This window comes from Vidua macroura, chromosome 18 (genome assembly GCF_024509145.1).
Source record: "Vidua macroura isolate BioBank_ID:100142 chromosome 18, ASM2450914v1, whole genome shotgun sequence".
NCBI classification, from domain to species: Eukaryota; Metazoa; Chordata; class Aves; order Passeriformes; family Viduidae; genus Vidua; species Vidua macroura.
Window position 1 is genome coordinate 8,092,240 of NC_071588.1, and position 25,014 is coordinate 8,117,253.

General features: G+C 39.1%; 1 protein-coding gene across 1 annotated transcript in view; it reads left to right on the forward strand.

The window, feature by feature from the left end:
• Positions 1-25,014, forward strand: part of PPIL2 (peptidylprolyl isomerase like 2) — a 67,813-nt gene that overhangs the window by 24,069 nt on the left and 18,730 nt on the right. Inside the window, exons 9-14 of the mRNA XM_053994112.1 lie at positions 2,970-3,045; positions 3,863-4,023; positions 5,546-5,621; positions 6,806-6,912; positions 18,390-18,479; positions 19,850-19,883. Coding sequence (XP_053850087.1) covers positions 2,970-3,045; positions 3,863-4,023; positions 5,546-5,621; positions 6,806-6,912; positions 18,390-18,479; positions 19,850-19,883 — 544 coding nt within the window. The remainder of the gene's footprint in view (positions 1-2,969; positions 3,046-3,862; positions 4,024-5,545; positions 5,622-6,805; positions 6,913-18,389; positions 18,480-19,849; positions 19,884-25,014) is intronic.

Sequence of the window (25,014 nt, forward strand, 5' to 3'; positions counted from 1 at the left end):
CTCTGATTCTGTGCCCAGTAACTGTCATGGATGCAATGAGAAGAGCTTGGCAGGCTAATTATTAGTGTTTAGACAGTTTTCTTCCTGAAGTGATATGTCTAAAGACTTACAAAATTTTCATAATGTTACCTTTAAAAAATGTTTATCTCGTGTTGTAGGACGCGGTACCACCAGTAAGGAAATGGTTTGTGTCTTCTGCAGCACAGGTTGGACTAGTCAGATGTGTTTCTCCTCTTGGGGGCAGGTAGAAGCAACTGGTATCTTGTGTTTGACTTAGTATTCACTGCAGTACTTTCATAGTATGCTAATTCTGACTCACACTAATTCTAATCAAACTAATTCTAATCAAACTTCTCTTAGTATATCAAGATGCTATATACACAGGGAGAAATAAACATATCCTAGGTATCCTGTACAAGATGATACTCAAATTTCAATTTGAGGAGCCATTTTTGAGGGGCTATTCCACTGACAGAGGGAAATCTCTTTTGGGGTAGGAGTGTGGGTTGTCCCCCTTCTCGAAATGTGGTGAGACTCTTGCTTTGCAGAATCAGGAATACAAGGTACAACGCTGTAAACCAAACCTTTGTCAAGGTTTCCATTGAAAGAGATGGCCCACGTGGCTGTGATGGAAGGACCTTGTACAGAGGACCTGGGTCACAGTTCTGGGGTTTGGAGTTCAGATCTCCCAGGGGGCAGATGGACAGCTGGTCTGCAAGGAGAGAGAGCTGCCCTGTGGCCTCTGCTGTCCTTCACACGATAATAGATGCACTGCCAAAGCCGGGGCTGGTGGTGATTTGGAGAGCCCTGAGAAATCCCCTGCAAAGAAGGAGGCTGTAAACATTGTGCTGGAGTTGCTCAATGCCTGTGATTAGGCTGGTTAAGCCACATAGATGTTTGAATGAACTGTGGCTGTTAAACGATGTGAACTAATCTGATTTGTGGTACCCTGAGCACAAGGCCCTGGGTTTTGTAAGGCACTGGCAGTTGTGATGTCCTTTATTTATTTTCAAACAATCAATAAGTCAATAAACGAAGATGCTTTATTTAGAGGAACATCATGAAAGTGTTTTCTGTTTCATTTTTACTGCTGCCTTCCCTCCTATCCATGAAAAATTGTTTTCAGGAGTCAGTCTTGCCCTTCAACTTTGCCATGAACTGCAGACATGGATTGCTATACATCTATTATCTCTATTAACATTAATACATAGATATTCTTTCCCTTTCCTGAAAGAGTAAACAGTCATTCCTTCCTTCACCTTTTGAGGCAGTATATTTATGTGCAAGATTGCTGTCTTGGAAAGCTGCAGCTCGTGATTGCTGCCGAGTATTTCAGAGTGAAAACCTCTTGTGAAAACACACAAAGTTCTTTCTCCAGACTTTCTCTGTGCATCTTGTTGACTGTCAGAAAGCAGAGCTCAAAATCATCTCTATTCACATATATAAATATGTATGTAAGGTAATAAATAGTAAATACACCTGAGTGCTGGTGTCAGAGGAAACAAAAATGGCTAAAAACCAGATCCCAATTTCCTATTTTTTAGTAGTTTTATTTAAAGATTGTCTGTTTCTAAAGCAAAATATTAAAGATGTAATTTTTTGGGGCAGTTTTTTTGTCTCAATGGAGATCTATAGGAGGGGTATAGTGGGACAGGAAACAATACAAAATTGTTATCTGGTGTTTAGGAAAGGGGACAGCAGAAAGACAGGAGGTCCCATTAAGGTGCAGGATCACACAGCTTGATTTCATAAATGTGTTTTGGTTTTACTACCAGCAATAAAACTAAAAATGCACTCTCTGATGGAAGCACACTATTTCAGGGATGAATGAAAGGCATAATTAGATAATTTTATAAATTATTGAGCTAGCAGCTCTGCTTGTATTCAGCATTACTTCTGGCAGAGATTAAATTGTCAAACTTTTTATCAACCATTGTGGTCTGAGAAGCTTTGTTAATTGTTTTAGGATAATATATTTAATACTGTTCATGTTACTTTTTTATTCATAGTTTTTTGCATAATATGTTGCATTTTTTTATCCTGAACTAGAAACTATTGCATATTATTTTGTTAGTTTGGTATTTTAAAGTTTGAATTGTTTTCTGTAAGATAGACTTTCCAGTAGTGACTGGGTGTCCTGGGCTGGTGTTTTGACCTTTCTGTGCTGCAGAGGAGCTTGAGGAGAAAGCCTTGAAGTCACTGTAAGGAGAGGATTAAAGACTGTTTAATAATAGTATGAAGTAACCTACATCACCAGTAGGCATTCCTTGTCCCACTCTCTCTGAAAGGTCAGAGTTCTGCAGAAAGTTGCCTAGAGATAGCAGAAAGGATCACAGTTAATGGACTGTGTGTTTTTGCTATTTTCCGCCAATGGTCACTAAATTGAATTTTCATAACAGCTTTTATTCTTTTTTTTTCATCATTTTTAAGCATAGTTCTATAAGCACTAGTAAAAAAAAAAAACTGTCAACACAGTTCTTACTGCAGAGACTTGCTCTGAGGGTTTTATTTGTATTTCAGATGCATTGCAAAAGTTCACAGAGCATGTGCAAATCAGGCCTAGGATTATAAATAGCAGGAGATAGCTGATGTGCTTTTGCACAGATCTTAGACCAAAGCTCAGAACAAAGGAAAGAACCAGGGAATTGCATTGTTCTTGCTTCTCTAGGATAGGGGAGACGGCTGAGTTCTGGTAGTAACTTCTGTAGGTGAGATATGTGTAATATTATGTTTGAAACTGAATTCCAGATCCCTAAGGAGTCTGCTGTGAGCAGACTCGTTGCTGATGTTGGTTGGGGTTGATTGCTTTATATTTTTTTCATCTTTCTGTGGTTTGGGGAGTATGGGAGTTATTCTGTCTCTCCCTGTTTATTTATTATGGTGTCTGCCCTTCAGTCTAGTCTGTTGCTTGGAATATGTACCTATCAAAGGTCTCTGATATTAGTTTTTTCAATTATTTCTATTTTCAGGATCCAACAAATCTGGATAAGTTCAATGTCTCAAACTTCTTTCATGTTAAGAACAACATAAAAGTAATTGATCCAGGTAAGGATGAATTGAAGGTAGGCTCAGAAAACACCAACCCAAATGTGCAAAATCTGAAGATGATTCTGTGGAATTGACTCAGTTTTCTGGAAGGACATCTCAGTGGTTAGCTTATTATGCTCATATCTGGGTTTTGGGTTGGTTTTTTTTTTTTTTTTAATTCTACTATTGTGCAAGCAAGCATCTCTTTCTATTTACCCAATCAGAATAAGTGAGTATTATCTCAGATATGGAATATCTAATATCCAGCAAGTAATAAGCATACCAAGACAGAGGGCAAGTGAAACTTGTGAAAATGAAATATTAAATTAAAATTTTAACTAAATCAAATTCCACAGTCTAGTCCAACAACCTTCTTTCCCTAGTGTCACATTAAATATCTGATCCTGGGATTTTAGTATCACAGGCCTGGCCATTCAGTGAGGAGGTGAAGGACAGAAGTTTATATTGTACCCAACTGGTTTTTGTCTTTATTGTTCTATAAAATTTTTACAAGACTTGAATGGACTTAGATGATTTCTAGTGGTTTCAAATAAATTTTCATGACAGTTGGCTTGATTTTTTTTCTTGTACATCATATTGGCATTTATTTTGCTATATTTTGTGCTATGTACTTTTAACACTGTCATTAGTGCTATGCATTGCTATTTGTCACTGTGTCTGGAGGAATATATATAGTTGCTAGACCTTTTTATTTAAAAAAAAAGTAGCATTAATAGCTGAAAAATTTTTGTGTAATTAATTATATAATAAACTGAAGGAGAACAAAATACAATGTTTCTTTTAATTCTGAGTGATTTAACTTTGTCTTACCTAGATGAAGAAAAAGCAAAATTAGATCCATCTTACTATTTGAAGAATACAAATACAGAGACCCGAGAGACTTTACTGGAGCTTTATAAGGAATTCAAAGGTGATGATATTTTAGCAGCTACTATGAAAGCTCCTGAAAAGAAGAAAGTGGATAAGCTGAATGCAGTAAGTTGACTTAATTTGTAGTTTGGTACTGATTGACTTCTTCAAGAATGGTAATAGTTGTTTTTCTTCTTAGAGGCCGTATTGCAGTATAAACAAACACTGCTCCTTCTCTTTCCTCTCACACAGAAATTTGTCATAGATGAAAAGATGAAAATCATATCAGGATTCCTTAGACATGCATAGTATGTGTCAGTGAGTTTCTATTTGTTAAATCATTGCAAATGAATCTAAACATTTGAGAACTGAATCACAATGAGAAGGAAGAATCCTTATGATGTGGTTATGTATGTGTTGGCAGAAACTTTTTCCCAGGTTATAATCTCTCACTTTGAGTTTGTTTATCATTGCTTCCTGCATTTATTGGCAGAGAGAGCACACCTTAAGGTAGTGCAAGTGAATAATTTCTGGTGTGGACAAATACATAAATAATTCCAAGCTGCTCCTCCATTTTCTTTTTCCACTAGAATGCAGAGTTTACTGGAATATTTTAGAGGATGTTCTTCCAGGTGCATGTTCATGGTTGTCAAGAGAAACAACCCGTCTGCATCTAGATTTCCTACATCAAAGGCTGTTTCAAATGGGCGAGAGTATTCTTCTGTCCTTTAATAATTCTGGGATGTGTCTGCCTACTTGCTTTGATTACACTTACATGAAAACTAACCAGCAGTGCAGCATACAGCTTTTAATGAGAGGGCTTAGAGACAGATTAGGGAGCGTATGTTACCAAGGAGTAGGATCACAAATGCCCTCTTTTTTGGGACATTGTAGTGTTAAAATGAAAAAAAAAAAAAAAAGTTAAAGAGAAAAAGAAAGAGGGCAGAGATAAGGATGAGTTCTACACATGTTGGGGAGTTGGATTGTCAGCTTATGACGTGGGTGGGCATAGCTGTAAACTTGCTTAGAATGCAGTGAAACCTTAGGGAATGAGCAGTGACCTGGCTGGACTCTTTACAGGCATTTCCCTGGAACTGCTAAACATGTCTCTGGGTTTATTAGATCTTTGTAATTTGCTACAAAATCCGTGTGTGACGTTAACATTTCCCTTCTGCAGAATTACAGAGCTCAAAATATGGGATGGTGCCTCTGCACACAGAAGGGCCAGCTGTGGGAGGGGCTGGTTTGCTCTCCCCTACAGTATCTCTGTGATTCACTGGATTTTCCTTCCTCTCAGCAGCACTGCAGACTTCTACAGATACTCCTTGCCTATCTGTACCCCTGGACATACAAATAAATTGTGATGATAGAATCTCTGCATAGTGATGTATTAAACTGGAGTGGAAGCATTAAGCCCCTTTGGCTCAGCACATGAGCAGCCTTAAATACATTTTCATCAGAGCAAATGCGGGCAACAGATGGAGAATTACTGCTGCACTGGGTATTTGTTTCCTTCAGTAGGAGCTGGAGCAGAAAGTCTGCCTTCAGAAGGATGGCATTTGTGTGTTTCTAATGCTTATACAGTATCTTTGGTAGGTAAATTCTAAGATCTAATGTCTTTTTCTCTTGCTTTTTCCTCTGTAAATAGGCTCACTATTCCACTGGAGCTGTAAGTGCTTCCTTCACCTCCACTGCAATGGTGCCTGAAACTACCCACGAAGCAGGTACCAGAACTACCTACCTACACACCATTTATTTATTTCTGAGTTTCAAAGTGTGCCCCCTAGCACACATACATTTATGAGGACTGAAAGAATGCATTGGTAATTGGTCAGTGCTGATGTCATGGAAATGTATTCCCTGACCAGATATATCCTTACTTTCCAGTGAGGTTGTTCTGAAAATACTGGAGCAATTATGATCAAGCTTTGGCTTTGAATGACAGTTAACTTCTTTTGAACCACAATTAATGAGACATTTTCTATGGCCAGGGATGACAAATTGACATATCCCCTTTTCTAAGTTAGGAATGAAATATAATCTTTCCTCAGATACCACACAGAACCATGGCCACCTTTTTGGCCTACCCCAGTATTAGAACAACAGCAAAGTCTGTGATGGTAACTTTTAGTTTACTGCTTTTCACACAAAAATACATTTTAATACAATAAAGTTTTCCTTTTATTCTCCAGCATAAAGACAAATGTATAAGATTTATTTAGTTTGGATATTGATTAAATAGCCGAGTCATTAGTATTTCCAGTTGAGAAAGTTGAGCACTAAAGTTGAAATGGCAAATACTTAGGCAAAGATTGAACGCACTGCTAGAACTACGTTCACCAAATTCAGTTCCTTTACTTGGTAAGTTACAGTGATTTGAAGGTGACAGAGTATAGAAAATATCTGACTAACTAGACATTTTGACAAAATGGGAATGGAAACATCATAGATTGATCCTTTGGTTTGACTTACCAGTAATGTCCCCAGTAATAGCTTCAGCTGTTTTCAGAACTGGGTAGGTCTCTGTATGTCAGCAGTTTGTGGTTGGCTGATGACTACCTGCTTGGCTTCCAGAATTGACAAGAAGCAATTTGGGTTCAAAGTAATGTTTCTGGTTGGTAGACATTGCTTGAAAATTATAGTTTGTAATACTGAATGCTTCTGGGATTTAAAATATACATTATTTGGTTGATTCTCAAAGAGTTGGTGGTTTACTATAATGGAAAGTGTTTTGCACAGAGATTAATGCAAGGTTATCATAGATGAATTGCAGAGTAGGATCCCTCAAGACTCAGTATCATAGGAGAAGAGGTCAGACAGTAGGTTCTATGAATTGTTTACTGATGATTTCTAAGGATCAGTGAGCAAGCCTACAGAGAGCTAATTACTGTCCTTTGTTTTGATGTAGCTGCTATTGAAGATGATGTTGTGAGATACCAATATGTGAAGAAGAAGGGATATGTGCGACTTCACACTAATAAAGGAGACCTAAACTTGGAGCTGCATTGTGACATGGTACTGTGCCCCATAAGATGAATTTCTGTAGATAACAACCAGAATTGGAGCTGGCAATGGAAATGTTTATATATATATATATACATTAATTAATTAACTATATATATTTACACTACACGTGTAAGTGTTCTCTGTGAGTAGTCTCATCATTTTAGTGGACTACCTACATTATGCCAAGGTACATGTTTAGAACTGCAAAGGGTCAGGATTAATGACCCAAAAAATGACCAGGAAGGAAGAGAGCAAAGAGAAGGCAGAGCACAGTGAAAAGGGAATAATCTAAGGTTACACAGCAGCTTACTGACAGACCCAGGAAAAGAACTTCACTTAAACCAGGAGCAGTCTGTCAGTCTAAGTCCATGTAGTTAAGATCCTCAGAAATTGTTAGATTTGTTTCTAAAAGCCTAAGTTTTATAGAACAAACCTAAATGAAAACCTTAGAATATGTTTTTACTTCCTGTTATCCCATTTCTTAAAGTTCAAGTCTTCAAACACCTTCCCTTTGCCGCTAAGAGAAGTTGATTTTAAAGAACAACAGACTGGAGTTTTTTATAGTCTATACTGTCTGATTCTGGGGGAAATCAGTGGCTCTTAAAATAATAAACATGGCAAGGCTTCTGATAGATGAATGAGTTGTTGTGACAGTGATGTCTCAGACGTCACTGCTTGGGTAGTGTGTTTGCTTATTTATTTATACAGCCACTTCTATGAAAGGAAAGAAGTTTTCAAAGCTTTGATGGTTTACTGAGATTTTTGTCTCAGGATATTATAGGCCTGAAAGTTGGTATTTTAAAAAGTTGAAGGATGTGAATAGGGGTTTAAATGGTAAAACTTCTGTTTCTTGTGAGCCTCACAAAGCATAAGGGCAGTGGTTCTGGGTAAGAGCTGGCGTGCCTGGTGTGAAATCCAGATGTACTGGGAGAATGCATCCATTTTTGTGTGCAAGGAAGAAAAAGGAGCAAACAGCATAAGTCTTCTGGCTTTCCCTTCTCTTCCTTTCTCTCACATGAGTAAGAAGCAAGATATATGTAAACATCTCAAGCTGATCTATGCAAACAGCATGAGAATCTCCACAGCAGTGTATCGTGTTAGTAATTCTGTAGGTCTCTGTCATCCCTACAGGTGTTTTCCATGCTATGAAATAGTAACACTGTAATAAGGCAAAAAGCAGAGGATGTGAGTACAGCAATATTTAGGAGAAGCAGCAGAACGAGCAGATTGCATTGAATCATTTGTTTTGCCATATGTTCTCAAACTGGCTCCTGGCTAAAGCAGGCTGACTGCAGCTATTCTTATCAGCGTGGGCTTTTTGGCCACATGTGTGACCAGTATCACTCAGTCCTGAGGACCCAGGCTCAATTGCTCATTATAAACTTCCTGTATGATATCCATTATGTTTCCTTTTTTTCCAGATGAATTCCTATTCATCCACCTTTCACACACAAAGCTTCTTGTACACCCTGGAAGTGTGTGCAGTTTTACACAGCCAGATATGCTCCAATGCTGGCCTCCAGCCATCTGTTCCTTCGTGTCAATTAAATCTGTGTGAATTTAGCAGACCTTTGGCACTGCAGAGGGGAAAAAGATATATATTTAGAAAAAATAAGAAAAACTTGCTGCTGTAGGGAGGTTTTCACAACATCCACCTTAGGTCATCATCCTGGGTCTGTGAAATCAGCTCTTTCCGGGAGGCACTTGTTTTTCTCCCTTTACTAAATAAGGAGTTTGTGCTTCTAACTTTGGTTTTCCTGAATCACACTGAGGTCAGTTCAGTGCAGACAGAGCAAACATGTTGCAAACATATAGCACATACATAGGTCACAAACATATACACAAATCAGCTACACTGAGTCTACTGAGACTGCAAAGATTGAAAAAATTTAAGTATTGTTAAACACTTCCAGTTCACCCTGCTTGTGAATATGTGTGGCAATAGTCTTAATTAATCATATGTGAAGTATTTATCAGCTTCTCTGCCTTATCCAGTGCACAGGCTGGACCGTTCCTGGAAGCTAATTGGAGCTGGTTTATATACAGAATTTGGTTTTCCTGTCAAAGTATATAGTGTGGGTAAGGTCCTTGAATGCAGTTGGGGGAACAGGATTGTACCATAATGCTCTCTCAAATTGAACTGCACAGGTTTTTTTAATTGCTGAGGGATAATCCTGTGCATATCATTATGGAAGCCACCCTGGCAGTGATCATAATTTCACAGCAGTGCAAATATACGATTGTGAAATGTTTAAGGAAGCTTGAGGATGAAGTTGCTATATAAATATGACAGATAAATACCTGTGTCCAGAGGTAGGACTTGCAACATTTAAATTACATTCTAAAATAGTCTTATGGTGTAGGTTTCAATACATACTTTGAGGTGAAATGTCCTCACTAAAATGGAGAGCAGCAAGTGACATACTTGCTCCCTTAGATGGTATGTGTACTGAGTCTTCAACTGGATTTTCATGCCTCTTGTCTTTATTTAAGCAAAATCTTCTTGCAGTTGTGCTGTCAGCACTCTGCACTGCTTCTGAAATCTGCCCAGTACCTATTGCCTTCAACACTCTCCTTGGGTGCTCATTCCCTGTCCCTTCACAGCTCTTTCCTTTCTTTCCCATTTTTGTGAGCTATTTGCCAGTGTGGATTATTTGCAGTTCAGTCTATATGTACATGTGGAAACCTTTGTTTAAAAATAAATGTAAGGTTCTTCATATACTAGTACTTTAAGGTGCCAGTCAATAAGATTGATAGTGATGAAATTCTTCCTAGCACCAAAAACCTAATCAAGAAATGTTTTGTATTGATCCAGGGCAGGAAATCAGTGTTGCAGTGTGATTGAAGTCATCAGTTACTTTGTGACAAGATTCAGAAAGGGCATGAAATAGGACTAGAATCCAGATAATTTCAGTGTTTGAAATCACTTGTTCAGAGCACCAGAAAACTTCACTCAGGTTCCAGAAGGATGGTGTGTGGTTTCAATCATTGACCTGAAAAAAGGCAATAAAAAGACTTTGGAAGATAAGCTGGATTTTTTTCCCACCCTTTTGAATTTGTGCCTCAGATGAGCAAAGGTACTGTTCTCTCTTGGGATCATAGCAGTGTGCCTACTGCATTTTTTGGTCATGTGTTTTTCTCCTATTCAGTCCTCCTATTCAGATACAGTGTGTTCCTCCTGATGGGACTAATCAGATGGCCGTTTGTAGGGATGTTTTCCAGGAAGCTGAGTTCAGCTGCACGTAAGAAACATTTGTTGTATACACTAACTGGATAAAAATTTACAAAAATTCTACTTGTCAGAAGTAATTCTGGCAAGTACAGAAGATCTAACAATATCCAACAAGTGTTATTCTTTCAGTTCTAGTCCCATGCGTGTCAAACACATAAATTCTGAAGAAATAACTGATGAAAGGCAATGAATATCCCTGAATTTCTTGTATTTTATTTACTGTGATTTTTCTGGTCTCCTCAAATTCTTTTAGTTGCTTTAATCAAGTTGCTGCTGGGAACAACTGCATATTATCCACGTGTATTCTGCTGCATTAGTCACTATAGTGATGGAGTTTTACCTCGTAGGTGGTGGAGCAGCCATTTAAAAAAATATATATATACCTAAAAATAAATCTATGTAATGTAAATGTAATGCTCCAGAAGACCCTGTCAAAATGCTGAACACATGGTTTGGTGTTCTATCTCCCTTCTCTGCTGGGTGAGTCCTCTGCCTACAAGTGGTCACAGGGGGGATGATCTGGTGGTTCAGCACATGCCAAGAGCTGTAATCAAATGCCAATCTGTAGCTGCCACGGCAGGTTTCATAAATTCATTTGTCTCTCTCAGGTTTAGTACTTTAAGGTTTAAGGGCAAGATGGCAAAACAAAGAAGAATGTGAGATGGATTTCAAAGCTCCATCTGACACTCCACAAATGCTTTTTGAGGTTTTAGGGCCTGGCAAACTCTGCTTAATGGTGATGTCTTGGCATAGCTTTCCCAAGAAGCCATTACTCTACAAACATTGATGTTTTAATTTTTTAGGCCCTCTGACCTGTTAAATATGCCTGTGATCTATAAATGTGTAATCCAGGCCCTGTTCTTTGAAATCATCTCTCCTTTTGTGTGAGGGACTGTTCTGAAGATCAGAAGCCTATAAACGTCTTATCCATTTCCTCTGGCAAAGAAGTGAGTTGCTGAAAAAGTCCTTTGACCTCCTGGCATGATGATTTCTCTAGTCTTCCGGAATTTCTCATTTTGTTCCTGATTTAAACCTCCATTCTACTTGCTCTCTGTCAACATGATATTGGCACTGTCTGGGAAATAACTGGCTGATGTTTTACCAGTGTCTGTTAATTTGGTAATAGGATTAGAGAGATGAAATACAGTGGTCTTGGCATGGTTGTAATGGCTTATTTCATCAAAATAGGCCATTATAGGAAGAGCTGCAACTCTCAACTTTAAGAGTTCTTGTCAACAGAAACTAAGAACAAACAAAGCTGTGTTTTTCCAGTAGAAGAGCTGTATATGTTTTTAAAACAATGTTTGTTAGAGAGGATGTTGTTATATCTTGGTGTGTTTTTTCCTCCGAGTGGTACAACAGCAGACAGATCTATTGCTCTTTGGGGCTGAGAGCAGGATGGCTCTGCACGGCCATCTTGATGAAGAGGTCACTTCTGGGTTGTTCTGAGTGATTGGAAGCTGATATTTTAATAGTTTTCACTTTGGGAGCATAACACCCTATCCTGGTTTAACTCTAGTCAGCAACTAAACCCCACACAGCCAGTCATTCACTTCCTGACCAGTGGGATGGGGGAGAGGATCAGAAAAGGGGAAAACTTGTAGGCTGAGGTAAAGGCAGTTTAACAGGTAAAGCAAGAGCTGCACACACAAGCAGAGCAAAATAAGGAATGAATTCACCACTCCCCAAGGGCAGGCAGGTGTTCAGCCATCCCCAGGAAAGCTGGGCTCCATCACCATAATGTTTACTTGGGAAGACAAACATTATCCCCTTCCTCCTTATACCCACAGCTTTATATGCTGAGCCACCTCTCCATGAACTGGTCCCTGCTGCCCTGGGCTGCCTGTGTGTTTTCCTGGCAGCCTTTGGCACTAAAAAAAAGGCATTTTGCACATTTGGACCCTTTCTGCCTTCCCAGCTGCCCTGGCAAGCTGGATCTGGGAAGGGAATTGATGGTTATTGGATCATGCCCCCTTGATTTCTGACATTTGCAGACATGAGGTGCAGACATCCCACACCAGCTGTGTCTGCCACTTAGTGATCCCAAACCCGAGGATGAGGTGGGTGTTTTGGAGTTACACAGCTGCTGCTCTTCATCTTTCTCTGACGTGTTTCTTGTTTGTACCTTGGCTGCTCTGATGAGAGCAGGGTGACCTTGAGAGGTTGACAGCTACCAGAGCTTCTCTGTCTAGCGTGGAAATTGTTACAGGTTGCATCTTCTGAAAAGGTGGAATTTATGTGCAGGCAGCTGCAGATTGATGAAATGCCAGGGAGCCGCTGTGGGACCTGCGTTACTCCAAGTTTTAAGCTGCTGGAGGTTGCTGAGCAATTAAAGTTGCATCCTCATTTAGACTGTAGCCACTTGGCTGTCCTGCTTACCAGTCCATCCTCATCAGCACCCAGCCCTGCACTGTGCTGTCTGACAAGCTCCTTAGTCCTTGTGTGACAGCAAATTTGGAGGGGCCAGTGAGGTGGGGTGAGAATTGTTTTCTTTTCTACCACTTCAGTAAATGTAAGTTGGAGAAAAAGTAGTAACTGGCTGACTCTGCCTCTGGAGAACTAGTAGTTAACATTGACAAATTAGATGAGTGAATTAGATGCCTTGTTTAATTTGAGTTGTGCTCAGCTAAACTGATTGATTGTCCCTGTGTTTGCAAGAATGTGAGAACTAAAACTGAAGTGTGTCATCTTTTTACTGGCATCTTGTCTAAGCTGAGCATCTTGCTTAGACTTCAGAAAAGTTTTCGGTAACATCATGAACGTCAGTATAGTGGAAGAAATGGCTTTTAAAAGTGAAATGTAGCTATCTGCTGAAGTCTTTGCTAAATAGCTGATTAAATTACAGTGAGTTTCTGCGTAATGAGAATGCATTAATTCTGCTCTTTGTTCTAGGCAAACTTGAAGGCTTTGAGGTAGCAAAATAGGCAAATGTTTGCTATCAAGTCAGCAATCTATTTCCCAAGGCATAGTTAGCTTGTTCTGATTCTTTTTTGTTATCAGTGGGAGTCTGGCTGAGTGTTTCACCCCACAGTGCCCCAAAGCTTTCATGTCTCCCAGTGCTCACTCTCTGGTACTGTGCTCTTCTGATCACAGATCACAAATTGCCTGAACACATTTGCTCTTGGTATAAGCAGTTGAGAATTGTGTCCCTTAGATGAACTGTGGCTTTCTTGAACTGAGCCACCATAGGCAGCTGTTGTTTGCCACCATCACCTGTCACTGGCTCAGTCCTTCTCTCACACTGGGGAACTGTTAGCAGGAAAGTGGAGCTGGCAGGGAGTGGTGTTTAGGTCTGAAGTAAATGTTTCTCATTCAGGAAATGTCATGAGCTTCCCACAGTGAAATTCTTCCCATGTGCTCTTGCAGTGGGCTTTGTGGAGCTTTGGGTTTTCTTGTCCCTCTTGCTGTGAAACAAAGGGAATGTGCTAACAGTTCATTGGTACAAAGTGAAATGGGGTGGTTTAAATGGCCTTCCAGAACAGTATTGGACACTGAAACATTTACATATTTCTTTCTATGGCTTGGAGGAGGGAACAGACACTTGCACCTGATAGATGGTGATTCCTGAAATTGTATCATTACGTTTAGCTCTGACTAAGCCCCAAAAAAAAGCCAAGCTTTTATTGCTGAATTCTCTTCTGTGTGATGGGTAGGCTGAGTACTACAGATTGAAAGGTAGGGGGGAAACTGAGTTTAAACCTTACCAAATCACCTCTTTATGGGCTCACGCATTAGAGGAGTTGCTGAATGAACGATTACAAGATAAAAAATGCTCTGTGTAAAAGTACATAAATGGTTTAAAGCAAAACAAAATCTACCTTGCATTTTAAAGGAGATCTATGTTAAGAGAATGGAAAGCTTCATTTGAAGCTTTAGAAATTTCCATCACTAGTTCATGCCCCTTAGTAGCAGAATTCTGGCATTTGTGTGATAAGATGAAGGCTGTAGAATGCAATTTTAATTTGAGAAGAGTGAGCTTTTCATTATTTCCTGCTTTGAAACATAGGGTTAATGAGCATATAGCACAGCTCTGCAGTTTAGTGTAACTACTACGGTTCATCCAATTTAGAGAGAAAAAAAGAAATAAAAGGGAAGTGGAATTAGCACAAGAAAATTATACAGATGTGCGAATGACAGCTTCTGAATTCTTAGTGTGAAATTTCCCTTCAAGGTTCATGCACATCCTCAAGGGATGGAGCATTTTGAAATGATTAGCTCTTCACATAGTAAAGCCTTTTTCCTTGCAGTCATGGCAACAACTCAGGAGCTCTTCCCTCTTTTCCCATCTCCCGCACCTTGGCAACAGGAGTGCTGCAGGTTTTTCATCTCCTCCTGTTTGGCTCTTTGCTGCCCAGTAGAGATTCTGAGTTAAGGTAACTTTTACAAATGTAATGACCCATTGTAACTGATGAGAAAGGACAGCTGCAGACTGAGAAATCAGATAGGGACCTGGCTTGGTTGGTCCCACCCTTCAGGTCTCAGGATGCAGCAGGAAAGATGAATTTTATCTGGCTTGGAGCCACCCTTGCTGGCAAAATGGAAACTGAAATTGGCTCAGATAAAATCTGCATTTATCCTAGGAGATTGTAGTAAGCAGTCAGGTTTTTTTTTTCTGTTTTGCTTTGGTTTTCTAAATTGCATATTCCTTTCTTCAGTGTTCGCCGAGTATAATGATTTCACAGTCTCCTGTCACTGCTGTTTTTGCAGGGTCATTCTTTGTAGCAATCTCTCATTAACTCTGAAATTTGTCTGGGCATAGTAACTGGTAGAGTGCTGGTGTTTCCACACTACTAAGTGTGTTAGCTAAATGGAGACTTAAACCTACTTAGAAAACCATTGGGCTGTGGCCCCATTAAATATGTACATCTGTGAGCCAAGCAAAGCATTTGTGACATCTTCTGGGATAAGTACTCTTCTGGATTCTTGTCTCAAAGCATTTATTAAAATTTTACTGCTTGTCTTGAGTGTGAATTTTCAGCAGTTGAAAGACAGTTATCTGGCATCTACAAAATAAATAGGGAGCACAGTTGGTGCAGGTGACTCATTTTTGGTATAAATAAAATTTTTCTTCTTACTATTTGTCATTTGGGAAGAAAAGTGTCTTTAGCTGAAGGACATCATAGAGACACTGCATTCACTTACATGGTCCCAACTTGACCTAAGAAAAGGAGGATTTCTCAGGGCTCTCCTACCACACTCTTTAGTCAGAAAAGCCTTCCACAATTTTTAAATTTTCCTTTTTAGGACTATCACTGCATCATTCTGAGAAGATATTGCAGTAGATTTAAAAACCATGTTTTCTGTCGGTGCATTTCAGATCAGGTTAACATGGTGGCATTTTTCCCTTGACTTCCTTACATATAGGTCTAAATCATTGTCAGTAGAATAAAATCATTTAAGTCATTTCCTGCTTAATGTAAAAGGGATAAAGAGGGAAAAATTAGCTGTTGCTGTTGAGGCCAGTTTAAGACAAAACCAAGTGCTGTGCAGGAAGTTTCTGAAGAAGGAGACAGCTTTCCATTCAGAGAATGGGAGTCTGACATCTGCCACAAGATCTTACATCAAATAACAAAGTCAGGTTTGTTTATGTGTATTTATATGTCATCAGTCTTTGTAGTTGGAACAAAGACTTCAAAGACTGGCCTTGTTTGTGTGGTCAGTGCAGAACACGACTTCATTACTGAGGATCTGCACCTTCCCCATAAACCTCGAGCCTTTTTCTCCTGCTTTGGACAGGACGCTGCTTTAAAAAATCCCTGAAATGTGCTTGGCAGTGTGAGATTTGGCAGGAACATTGACTGCTTTGAATAAATCAGATAATCTGAGCCAGATATTCTACATCTATTGCATGACTGAAACTGGGGTTTATTACTGATTGAATGCAAACCTTCTTATTTGTGTCTACTAAAAAGCACTATAAAAGGTAGTGGCAATGTTGCTAAGGAACTGTTTACCTGCCAAATGTATCTCTGTGATGCATGAGGTGACCATGGGAACCAATTTGGTGGCAATTATTTAAAGAAAACCTTGCAGTGAAATGACTATTGCATGTATACTAAATATTTCTGAAGTTGCATTTTAAAAGCTTATTTCTGGGAAAGGCTATAATAGCTAGAAATCCATTTAGAGAGAAGGTTCAGCACACATCCTGCATAAAAAATACATTACTAGAGCCAGTTTTTTTAATGTATATTTTACAAATCATGTTTTGAAAATAAATAGGAAATCTGTTTTTGGTTATCAGCTTTGTGCAAATTTAAGATTATTTGGTGTCCATTCCTAGGGGACTCAGTCTTTTGCCTGGTTTCATTTTTTGTGAAAAATTAATTACAGGTTGCTGTATTCCCCCTTGAGAACTTATTAACTATGTCTCTCTCTCCAAAGAGTGCTTGGCTCTCATGACATAAAGTGCCTTGGGCTAAAAGCTGCTGATCCCATTTCTGATTCATAAAGAAATTTTTAAACTTAATTTTATCCTTACTGACATTTTCCACAAGTAATAACTAATAGCAAAACGCTAGGATCAATGCTGTTATGATATTGTCTTATAAAGGAAAACTGTGCTCCACAAGTGATTCCTCAGGGGTTGAATTTTACTAGAAGGATTAAGTACAAAGATTGTTTTAAAGCATATATGTTGAATTCAAAGGAAAAAAAATCACATTTACTATAAACATTGAAACTGTACGAGAACCTCCTGTTGCTTGATATAATTTTTATAGACTATAGTTACTTAGGAGTTGCCCTCAGGATGCTACCAAAGTACATGTCTTGGTGTCATTCTACCATAAAGCCATTATGGTACCATTACCATTTAACTCAGTAATGAATTCTGTAGGAAATCTGAAATAATGGCTGGTGTATGATTAGAATTTGCTAATTTTTTCACTTGTGGCCCAACTGACAACTGTCATCTGAGCAGAGTAATTAAGAAGGAATCAATATAGAGAATTTAAAATGACAGGTAAAGTTTGTTTGGAAAATTAAGAGACATTTCAGTGTAAATAAAGAGGGGTGAGAATGACTGTGTTTCAGATGAGAATATACAGAAAGTTCTGTAGGGTCTGAATGAATACTTGTAGGAACTAGCTTTTAGCTTTTCAAGAGATAGAGATTATTTCATCCTTAAATTATTATAATCAGGCTGGCCTTGGTTTGTTTTTTTTTTTTTTGCTTTTAAGTCGCTTCAGGTTGCATGGCTCAGTCTCAGTCTCTGTCTCTCAGCAGCTCCCAGACCAAGAGTGATTTCACAGCAGTGCAAAGTGGATTGGTGCCTTTCACAAAGACAAGTCTTGTGTGTGCTCACTTACAGCCCCTGCAGCTCATGCTGGGGCTTTACTTGCCAGCACATCCAGCAATAAGGATATTTTTATGGCCTGTAAGAACTCAGTTAGATGTATTCTTTTGTAAAACTGAAATAGACCAATGCACATAATCCACAGCAGGGCTGGAAAACATGTCCAAGTATAGAAAACAGGCTGTTTCTGTACTTGTGTTTGTATGTCTGAAGGTATTTTAGTATTGCAGAGAAGAGAATCCCTACAATTACAGTGGAAGGATGATTAGGTGGAAAGTAAGTTTTTCAGTATGTTTGAATATCATGGCTCATAAATTCACTAAATAACTTTAATTTGTACTGTAAAAGTGAATTAGAAGTTATATTGTATATATATTTAGCATCTTTTTCTTTTATTTAGAATTTTGAAAACAGTTTGAGGTTTTTTTTTTCCTGTGTTCCAGTGACTTGGGTCAGTCCCGTTGTTACTTCCAAGTGGTAAAGAGGACCAAATGCTTCTCTCCGAGTTAGCTTCAATGTGCTCACTTTGAAATAGTGGAGCAGAGAAGTCAGGTTCTTTTTTTACTCTGGGAAATTAACATTTTTTCAGTGCTAGAAACCCTCCTTTGGAACAGGATTGTGATGCACTGCTGGAACTCAGTTACTTGCAAGTCTCTGAGCTTACCTGTGTTCACCATTAAGATGCCAACTGGGAATTCCTGTTATCTGAGCTAATGTTCCACAGTTCTCTGTGCTAATTGGAAGGTCTGGGTTTAATTTATTTAACACAGTGTGTGTCTCTCCAGTGTACCTTAAAAGAAGGTATATTACAGGCTTTTTCCTATAGACAGAGCCTCCATCCTCTTTGAGTTCTACGTGTTTGTTTCTTTGTGAGGCACAAGTGAAAAGTGATTATTGTAGCCACTGTAATGATTGTTTAAAGGTTGTGCTTAATTGAAACTCCCCATTGTCTTTCAGACACCCCGAACATGTGAAAACTTTATCAAATTGTGCAAGAAGAACTATTACGATGGAACAATTTTTCACCGATCAATTCGGAATTTTGTGGTGAGTATTAAAAACCTCCTGTGTAATGTACAATATATGATGTACTCAAAATATCCCATATATTTAACTTACCTCAGGTTTAGGTTGTTCCATGCATGACAACTTGCAATAGAAGTATATTACATATACCATCAGAATGAGAGTTCTCCTAACCTATGCCGTGTGTACTTACGGCTGTTACTAACAATTGTCTCTGACTAACGCTGTCACTCAGAACATCACTGCATTCAGCACTCCATTTGCTGGTATTCCAGACAAAGCCTTGAAGAGTCATTGCCTTGGCTCTTCCCCAAGATGTGGGTGGGTGGTTAATGAACAGAAGGAGAGAGAGGGAAATGCTAATTTGGATAAGTAATACTGTGGCCTGTTGAAATCCCATTCAGATGAAAATTTAGCAAGCATCTGAATTTTTGTTTCAGGTTGTGGTACTTGGATATTATCAGGTTATCCTTTACTAGTGTGCTCCAGCACTGGGTGCCCAGGCTTTCTTGTAAAGGAGTTAAAGAGCACCTTGTGTTCCTGAAATGTGTCTTTGGTAGTCAAAGATCTTTATTTACAGAGTTACAGTCCAGGCAGCTTAGGATATTGTAGCTGCCCTGTAACTTCCTTTCAGAAGAATGAACAACCTGATCCTGAAGGCAGAGCACAACTCAGAAGGAACATCACTGAATGTTACATTCTGTCTTGTCATCCTACAAAAAGCTTTTTTTCTTTTGACAGCACTGTGTATCTCAGCTCATAGTTAAGCTCACAACTAAAATTGTGCTTGTGTGCTATTACTTTGAAACTGATCATGTTACACTCCCTCCACTGGCATTAAAGCATAGAATATTATTTCTGTAGATCCTGCATGTACAGTGATTAACACACTGTTTTGTTACTCAAAGATTAGTTTCACATGAGGATTTTTCCTACTGGAGGTAGTGAGTGGGATACAGATTCAGATACAAAAAATATTCCATATTGCCCCTTTTCTTGCCTTCCCATCATGTGGAGGGTTGGTAGCAAAATGCAAAGCCTTTTCAATTCCAAAACCAGTGCATCATCAGTTAAAAAGCAGCTTCTGATTCAGCACATAATAAAAAGGATGATCTGGTTAACCCATTTGAGATCAGTTCTTTTCCCTATTTACTCGTAAAAGACCTATTATTTTTATGAAACCGCCATTCTGCTTATGGATAAGCAATGTCAGGGATGACAGCCAGCTGATAATAAGCTCCAAATAAGAAGTTATAGTTTCCTTGTTGCTGACTTGTCAACATGACACAATATGGAAGGCAGAAAATTGAGCACAATTGGCTTTTATGGTTTGTATTTAATGTCTTTCACACAGATTCATAGGTAATGCTGATTTAATTTTAATTCTACAGATCCAAGGAGGTGATCCCACTGGAACAGGAACAGGTAAGGTTGAGTTTGAATCAAGTAAGCTGTTCTCACTTCATGGGCTGTGTTGTTACATTTACTTCCAGACAATTTAAAATTAAAATTCTCTAAATGATGGTAAGTGGGACATTGTGTTTACTTTAAAACAGAGGTTTCCTTGATATATTTTTATGACCATATTGACTATGTTCAAAATTTCATCCAATATATTCTCAGTCTAAAGCTTGGGCTCTCTTCCTTGCAGAATTCTTGCCATTTTTGCTTCCTTTTTCCTTCAGAAAATAAATAAATGAAAATTATAATGATTTTACAGCTGGTCTTCCAGGGCAAAGAATAAAGGAAGAAACACATTCATGCAAAGTCGCTTTCAAATTCAGTGTTAATGAAATACTTGAGACCTGCCTTGGAATTGGTGATTGGCCAGACACCATCTGTTCTTCCAGCTAAGTTGCCTTGTAATGCCCAAGCTGCTCTTTTTCTAACTTTTGGGGATCACTGCTACAAAATTCTTTCACCTGTTCTTTCTCCCTTGGTTGGAGATCTGGGAACAGTCATAGCAGGAATGGTCAGGAGGCAGAGCAGCCAAAGGGTGTCACAGCATTGCCCACCACAGGACATAGGTTATGTAATACCTCTGGTCACTGCTGTAAATTTGCTCATTTTCCTTGTGCACCTTCTATCTGACCACTTGTGACTGTCACCAGCATCCCCAGCTCCTTGCCTGCTTAAATACTTCAGCTGTATTTACTTTGTTAATTATGTTAGTGTGAGTGGCCCAACAACTTTTCTTGTAGTGTATGTGATAATCAACAGTTGCAGGATTTGAGACTTGTTAAAGGTTTAGTGTTTTGATGGCAAAAACCCATTAACAAGAATTGTTACCATCTATGCTCGGACTGTCAAATGTGATTTGATTTTTTTATATGGAAAGTCTTGGTTCAAATCCCGAAAGACATAATTAGGAACATCTTTTGAAATGAGAAATTAAAGAGGTGTCAGGAGATGGGAGAGATTTAATAGGTTGACTCAGACACCTCTTACCCTTGCAGGGTGGAGTTCAGATCCTGCTGTGGAATGCAAATTAATTTGCTGGTGTCATTCCTGCTTCTGTTTGTGCAAATGGCAGAAGTGCTGTAAGATAGCAGACTTAACAGAGGCAGAGGACTGGCATCACTGCTGCACTGAAGGGCAAAGCTCAGTTCCACTGCCTTTGCCAGTAGGAAGTGAAATGCTAATGAGCACAAAGGATGAAAATCCTCCTACATATATTCTTTCACTTAAAAAAAGGAGTCTAATGACCTCTAGTATTTTCCATCTTGTTTTCCTCCTTGTCATTCTTAATTAAATATGAGTATATCGCAGGCGAGATGTCTCGCAAACATCTGTCAGGACTATTAAAGTTCTAATGAAATGAACAGTGTGCACTCAAATAGACATGAGTCTTGGAGATTTTTAGAGACTGACTGCAATCATTGTAGAGTCCAAACGGTGCAAGTGTCTTCTTTGCACCTGAATGGCTTTTATTTTTGGAAGACAATTGAATTTTATATGTCTTCACCTAATCGCTTGTTGAATATGATAATATCACAAGAAAATCTAAATGGGGAGCCTGGTGGGCTGTAGATTGCTCTTGAACTGTCATGCCTTTGTGTTTAATACTTCAGAGAAGCTGCTTAGACAGTTCACAGAGTGCAAGTAGTCTGTCAGGATTTGTTCCTGACTACTGGATAGATCCAGGAATTTCTGTGAGGCAGAAATTCCACTTGTGTGTCTCGAGCTGTAAGAAGGTGGCCAGACCTGAGGCTTGATGTTCCCTCTGCAGCAGGGCAGCCAGAGGAGGGTTCAGCTCAGCAGCACTGCTCTAGCAGGGCAGATGGACTGATGTTCTCCTGGGCTCCCATGCTGTAAAAATGTTGGTCCATTTGTTTGTGCATAATTAATGTGATCACAGGCATTCACTTCAGGAAAGCTTTGGAGTAAAGCACTGGGATTCAGTACTTTGTACCATTTTTGCCTGTGGCCTCTTTGTTATTTGCAGGATAAATTCCCTTCTTTTATGTCTTCTGCTGGAGGGATTTCAGTATTTTTTTGACTCACTGCTTCTTAGAAGGGGAAAAAAAAGATACACCTTTGAAATCTAAAAAAAGTCTGTAAGATTAAATGGGCTTTAGAAGTAAATAACTTGACTTCTGTAATAACAGAGAAGCATATGAGAACAGAACAGGGCTTTCTTCCCAGATATTTCAATTGGCAATAGGGAGGACTATTTGGAGGTTACCCTTTAAATGTCAATATTATAAACTGTTTCTATTAGAGTCTTTTGTAGGAAGACTTCAGAACAAAAAGAACATGCTTTGTTTCCTCATTCACACAGAACCTTCTGCTTTAAGTGATAATTTCTAGCTAAGAGATTTGGCCTTTTTGTTTGTTTTTTGAAAAAAAAAAAAACCCTTTTCTAAACTGATACATGGAAGATGCATTAAGCCTCTATATATTCTTCCTCTATTTATTTAATTATTCCTGTTCATTAGTTCAGGAACTAGAACAGACTTGTTTGAATATCTTCCCACCATTTGGTTTCTGTCATCTGACATTCATCCCATGTGTCAGGGTGTCAGGTTTATGCTTGCAGCCCCCAGATGCTGCGATGATCACCCACTCCATTGCTAACTAAGCCCAGGACTGTTCATCTTCTGGGTGGATTTGGGCACAATCAGTACAACATGAAGAAGGTTGCTTGTCATACATACACAGACTGTAACCGTGCTTTGGCTCACCTGGATTAAGTGTGCTTGTGTTTTAGAAACCGTTCACAGAAGTAAATGCCAAGCTGGTTGTCACTGACCGTCCTCTCCCAAGGCTGCTCCAGCTGAACTGTTCTCTCTGGAAGCAGCCCTGAGCCTTGTTTTGTTGTTTGTTATTCAGCTCCCCAGTATGTCCTTTTTGAGTCTCTTTTGGACTGTTGTAAATTAAATGTGACCCAGCAGACACGTGAAGGACAGCTAATTCCTGGTACTCAGCTGTTAACCTTGGAATGGAGAAGGGTGGAAATTAGCATTATGGCATCTGGGAGTTGAGGTACCACCCTGACAAAAGAGTGGGGAATGGAGTTTTACCTTAGCATAGCTGTCAGACCTGCACTGCCAGAGCAGTCAGATATACACTCCTGCAAGGATGACACTGATTTGGAGGACCAGACTCATTTTCCTAGAGCCTTCACTTTTATGTTTCATAAGACTACTGGGAGAAATTTTATTGTGGTGCAGCAGCTTATTTCTTCTCTAACAAAATAACCACCCATAGAGACAGTATTCAGAGCAATAAGCTGAGTCATGGTCATTCTTTGTAATGATTAATTATTTGAAAATTAATTTTAGATTTGTGATGTATCTCTTTTCCTGCTGTTCATAACAAGTAAGTGGTTGAACACTGTGAGTAATTCTAACTCACGGTCGTACAAGTGGAGCAGCTGTTCTGTATTTTCAATGTTCCAAATAATAGAAGAAAATTTGCATGTAGAAAAAATAGGTTTAATATCCTAACCCTTTTGTATGAAAAAGGGCAAACTATATGCAAAGCATCACATTTTCAAAGCAGCACAGGTTTTTTTCAGCTACTCTTTCTTGCAACCTGTTGGAAGGTCTCATGAATCAGCCTGTGATTTATGAACCCAGGAGGGCACAAAGGAGGCACATTATAGCTGTAAAAGTCCAGGATGAAATACTACTGGTAGAGGGGAATTGCATTTTGTTTGGCAGCAAGAAGAGCTCCTCTGAAATGTCAATAGCGAAGGACTCTGGACAAACTTGATCAATGCAATGTGATTTCCTAAGATGGCAAGTTCCTTAACTGTACCAGTTTTAGAGCCCCTTTTCTTGCATGACTGAAGCACAGCAAAAGCAGGAGCAAGACCTTTTTATCTAGAATATACTCCTTTTAATCTGCAGTCCCTCTGCAAATCCACTCTGGAGTTTGTGGGGTTGAGTACTATGTCCTCTTATTGGAAAGGAGAGAAGCACTTACTGCCTGAGCTAAGGCTTTCATACTTGCAAAATGATTCCAGAATCTCACTTGGAAAGCTCTACAGAAGTGTCAGATGTTATTGTGTGCCTTGTTGTTCCAAATGACAAGAAGAAAATTACAGAAAGTAAGCCATCATTTTTGTGAATCAGAACCCTCCTACTTCCTTACCACTGCTTAGCAGTTTTTAAGCCAGAAAAAGGAAGGATTTATTTAAAATCACAACTGTCATGAATGATGATTCCCAGCCCACACCTGGCTTTTGGATTGCTACATTTCTGAAGCTTTAGATGCATCTCTCAGCTCTTTGCAAGAAAGTTGCACAAATTCTATGATTGTACCTCAAAAAACCATGCTTTTAGTAGGAACAAAGACTACCAAAGAGTAATCTGGTTTAGTTCAAAAGACAATCTGAAATTGTGGCTTTTTTTCTGTGTAGTTGCTGATGTGTGACTGCTTCAGATGTCAGTTTAGATCTGTTCACCTGTTTACTATCAGCACAGTAAAGATGCAGATACAAGCCTGAATAACTAACCATGCTTCAGTACAAGCTAAATATATCTTGCCACTCTGGATAGCCACAGAAATTATTAATGTTCTTTTCTAAGAGCTGTGTGGTCTGTTTCATTTCAACTCTGTGTGAGAATGAGTTAAACACATCTTTAATTTAAGAGAATTTTTTTTAAAAAGGAGAATGCGTGGAATTGTCTCCCAGCTTCCTGCAGCTTTGAATCATGTGTATCTGAGTAGGCATGTGATTTTTATTTTACAGAATTGTACAAAAACTCTTTCTGGCTCCTGAAGGCATTGACACTGTACAGGTTAAATGCTGTTGAAAGGCACTGTATTTCTGTGGCTGATCCCAAGTACATTTCCAGCTTTGTGCAAGCAGGAGATTCCCATGTGCAGGCTGTAATTATTCCCAACACCAATCCAGCCAGTGGCAGTACATGCTGGGGCCATGGCTGCTGCCATGTGAACTGATTTTTAGCACAGAAGCCCACAGAATTCTTTTCCAGCATTTTTGTAACAGGATCTCAGAAACATTTACAAGTCCGGTAGGCACACAGCTCCACTTGGACAGAAGATAAGCTGAGAGGGAGGTGAAATGACAGGCAGTGCTGCCAGC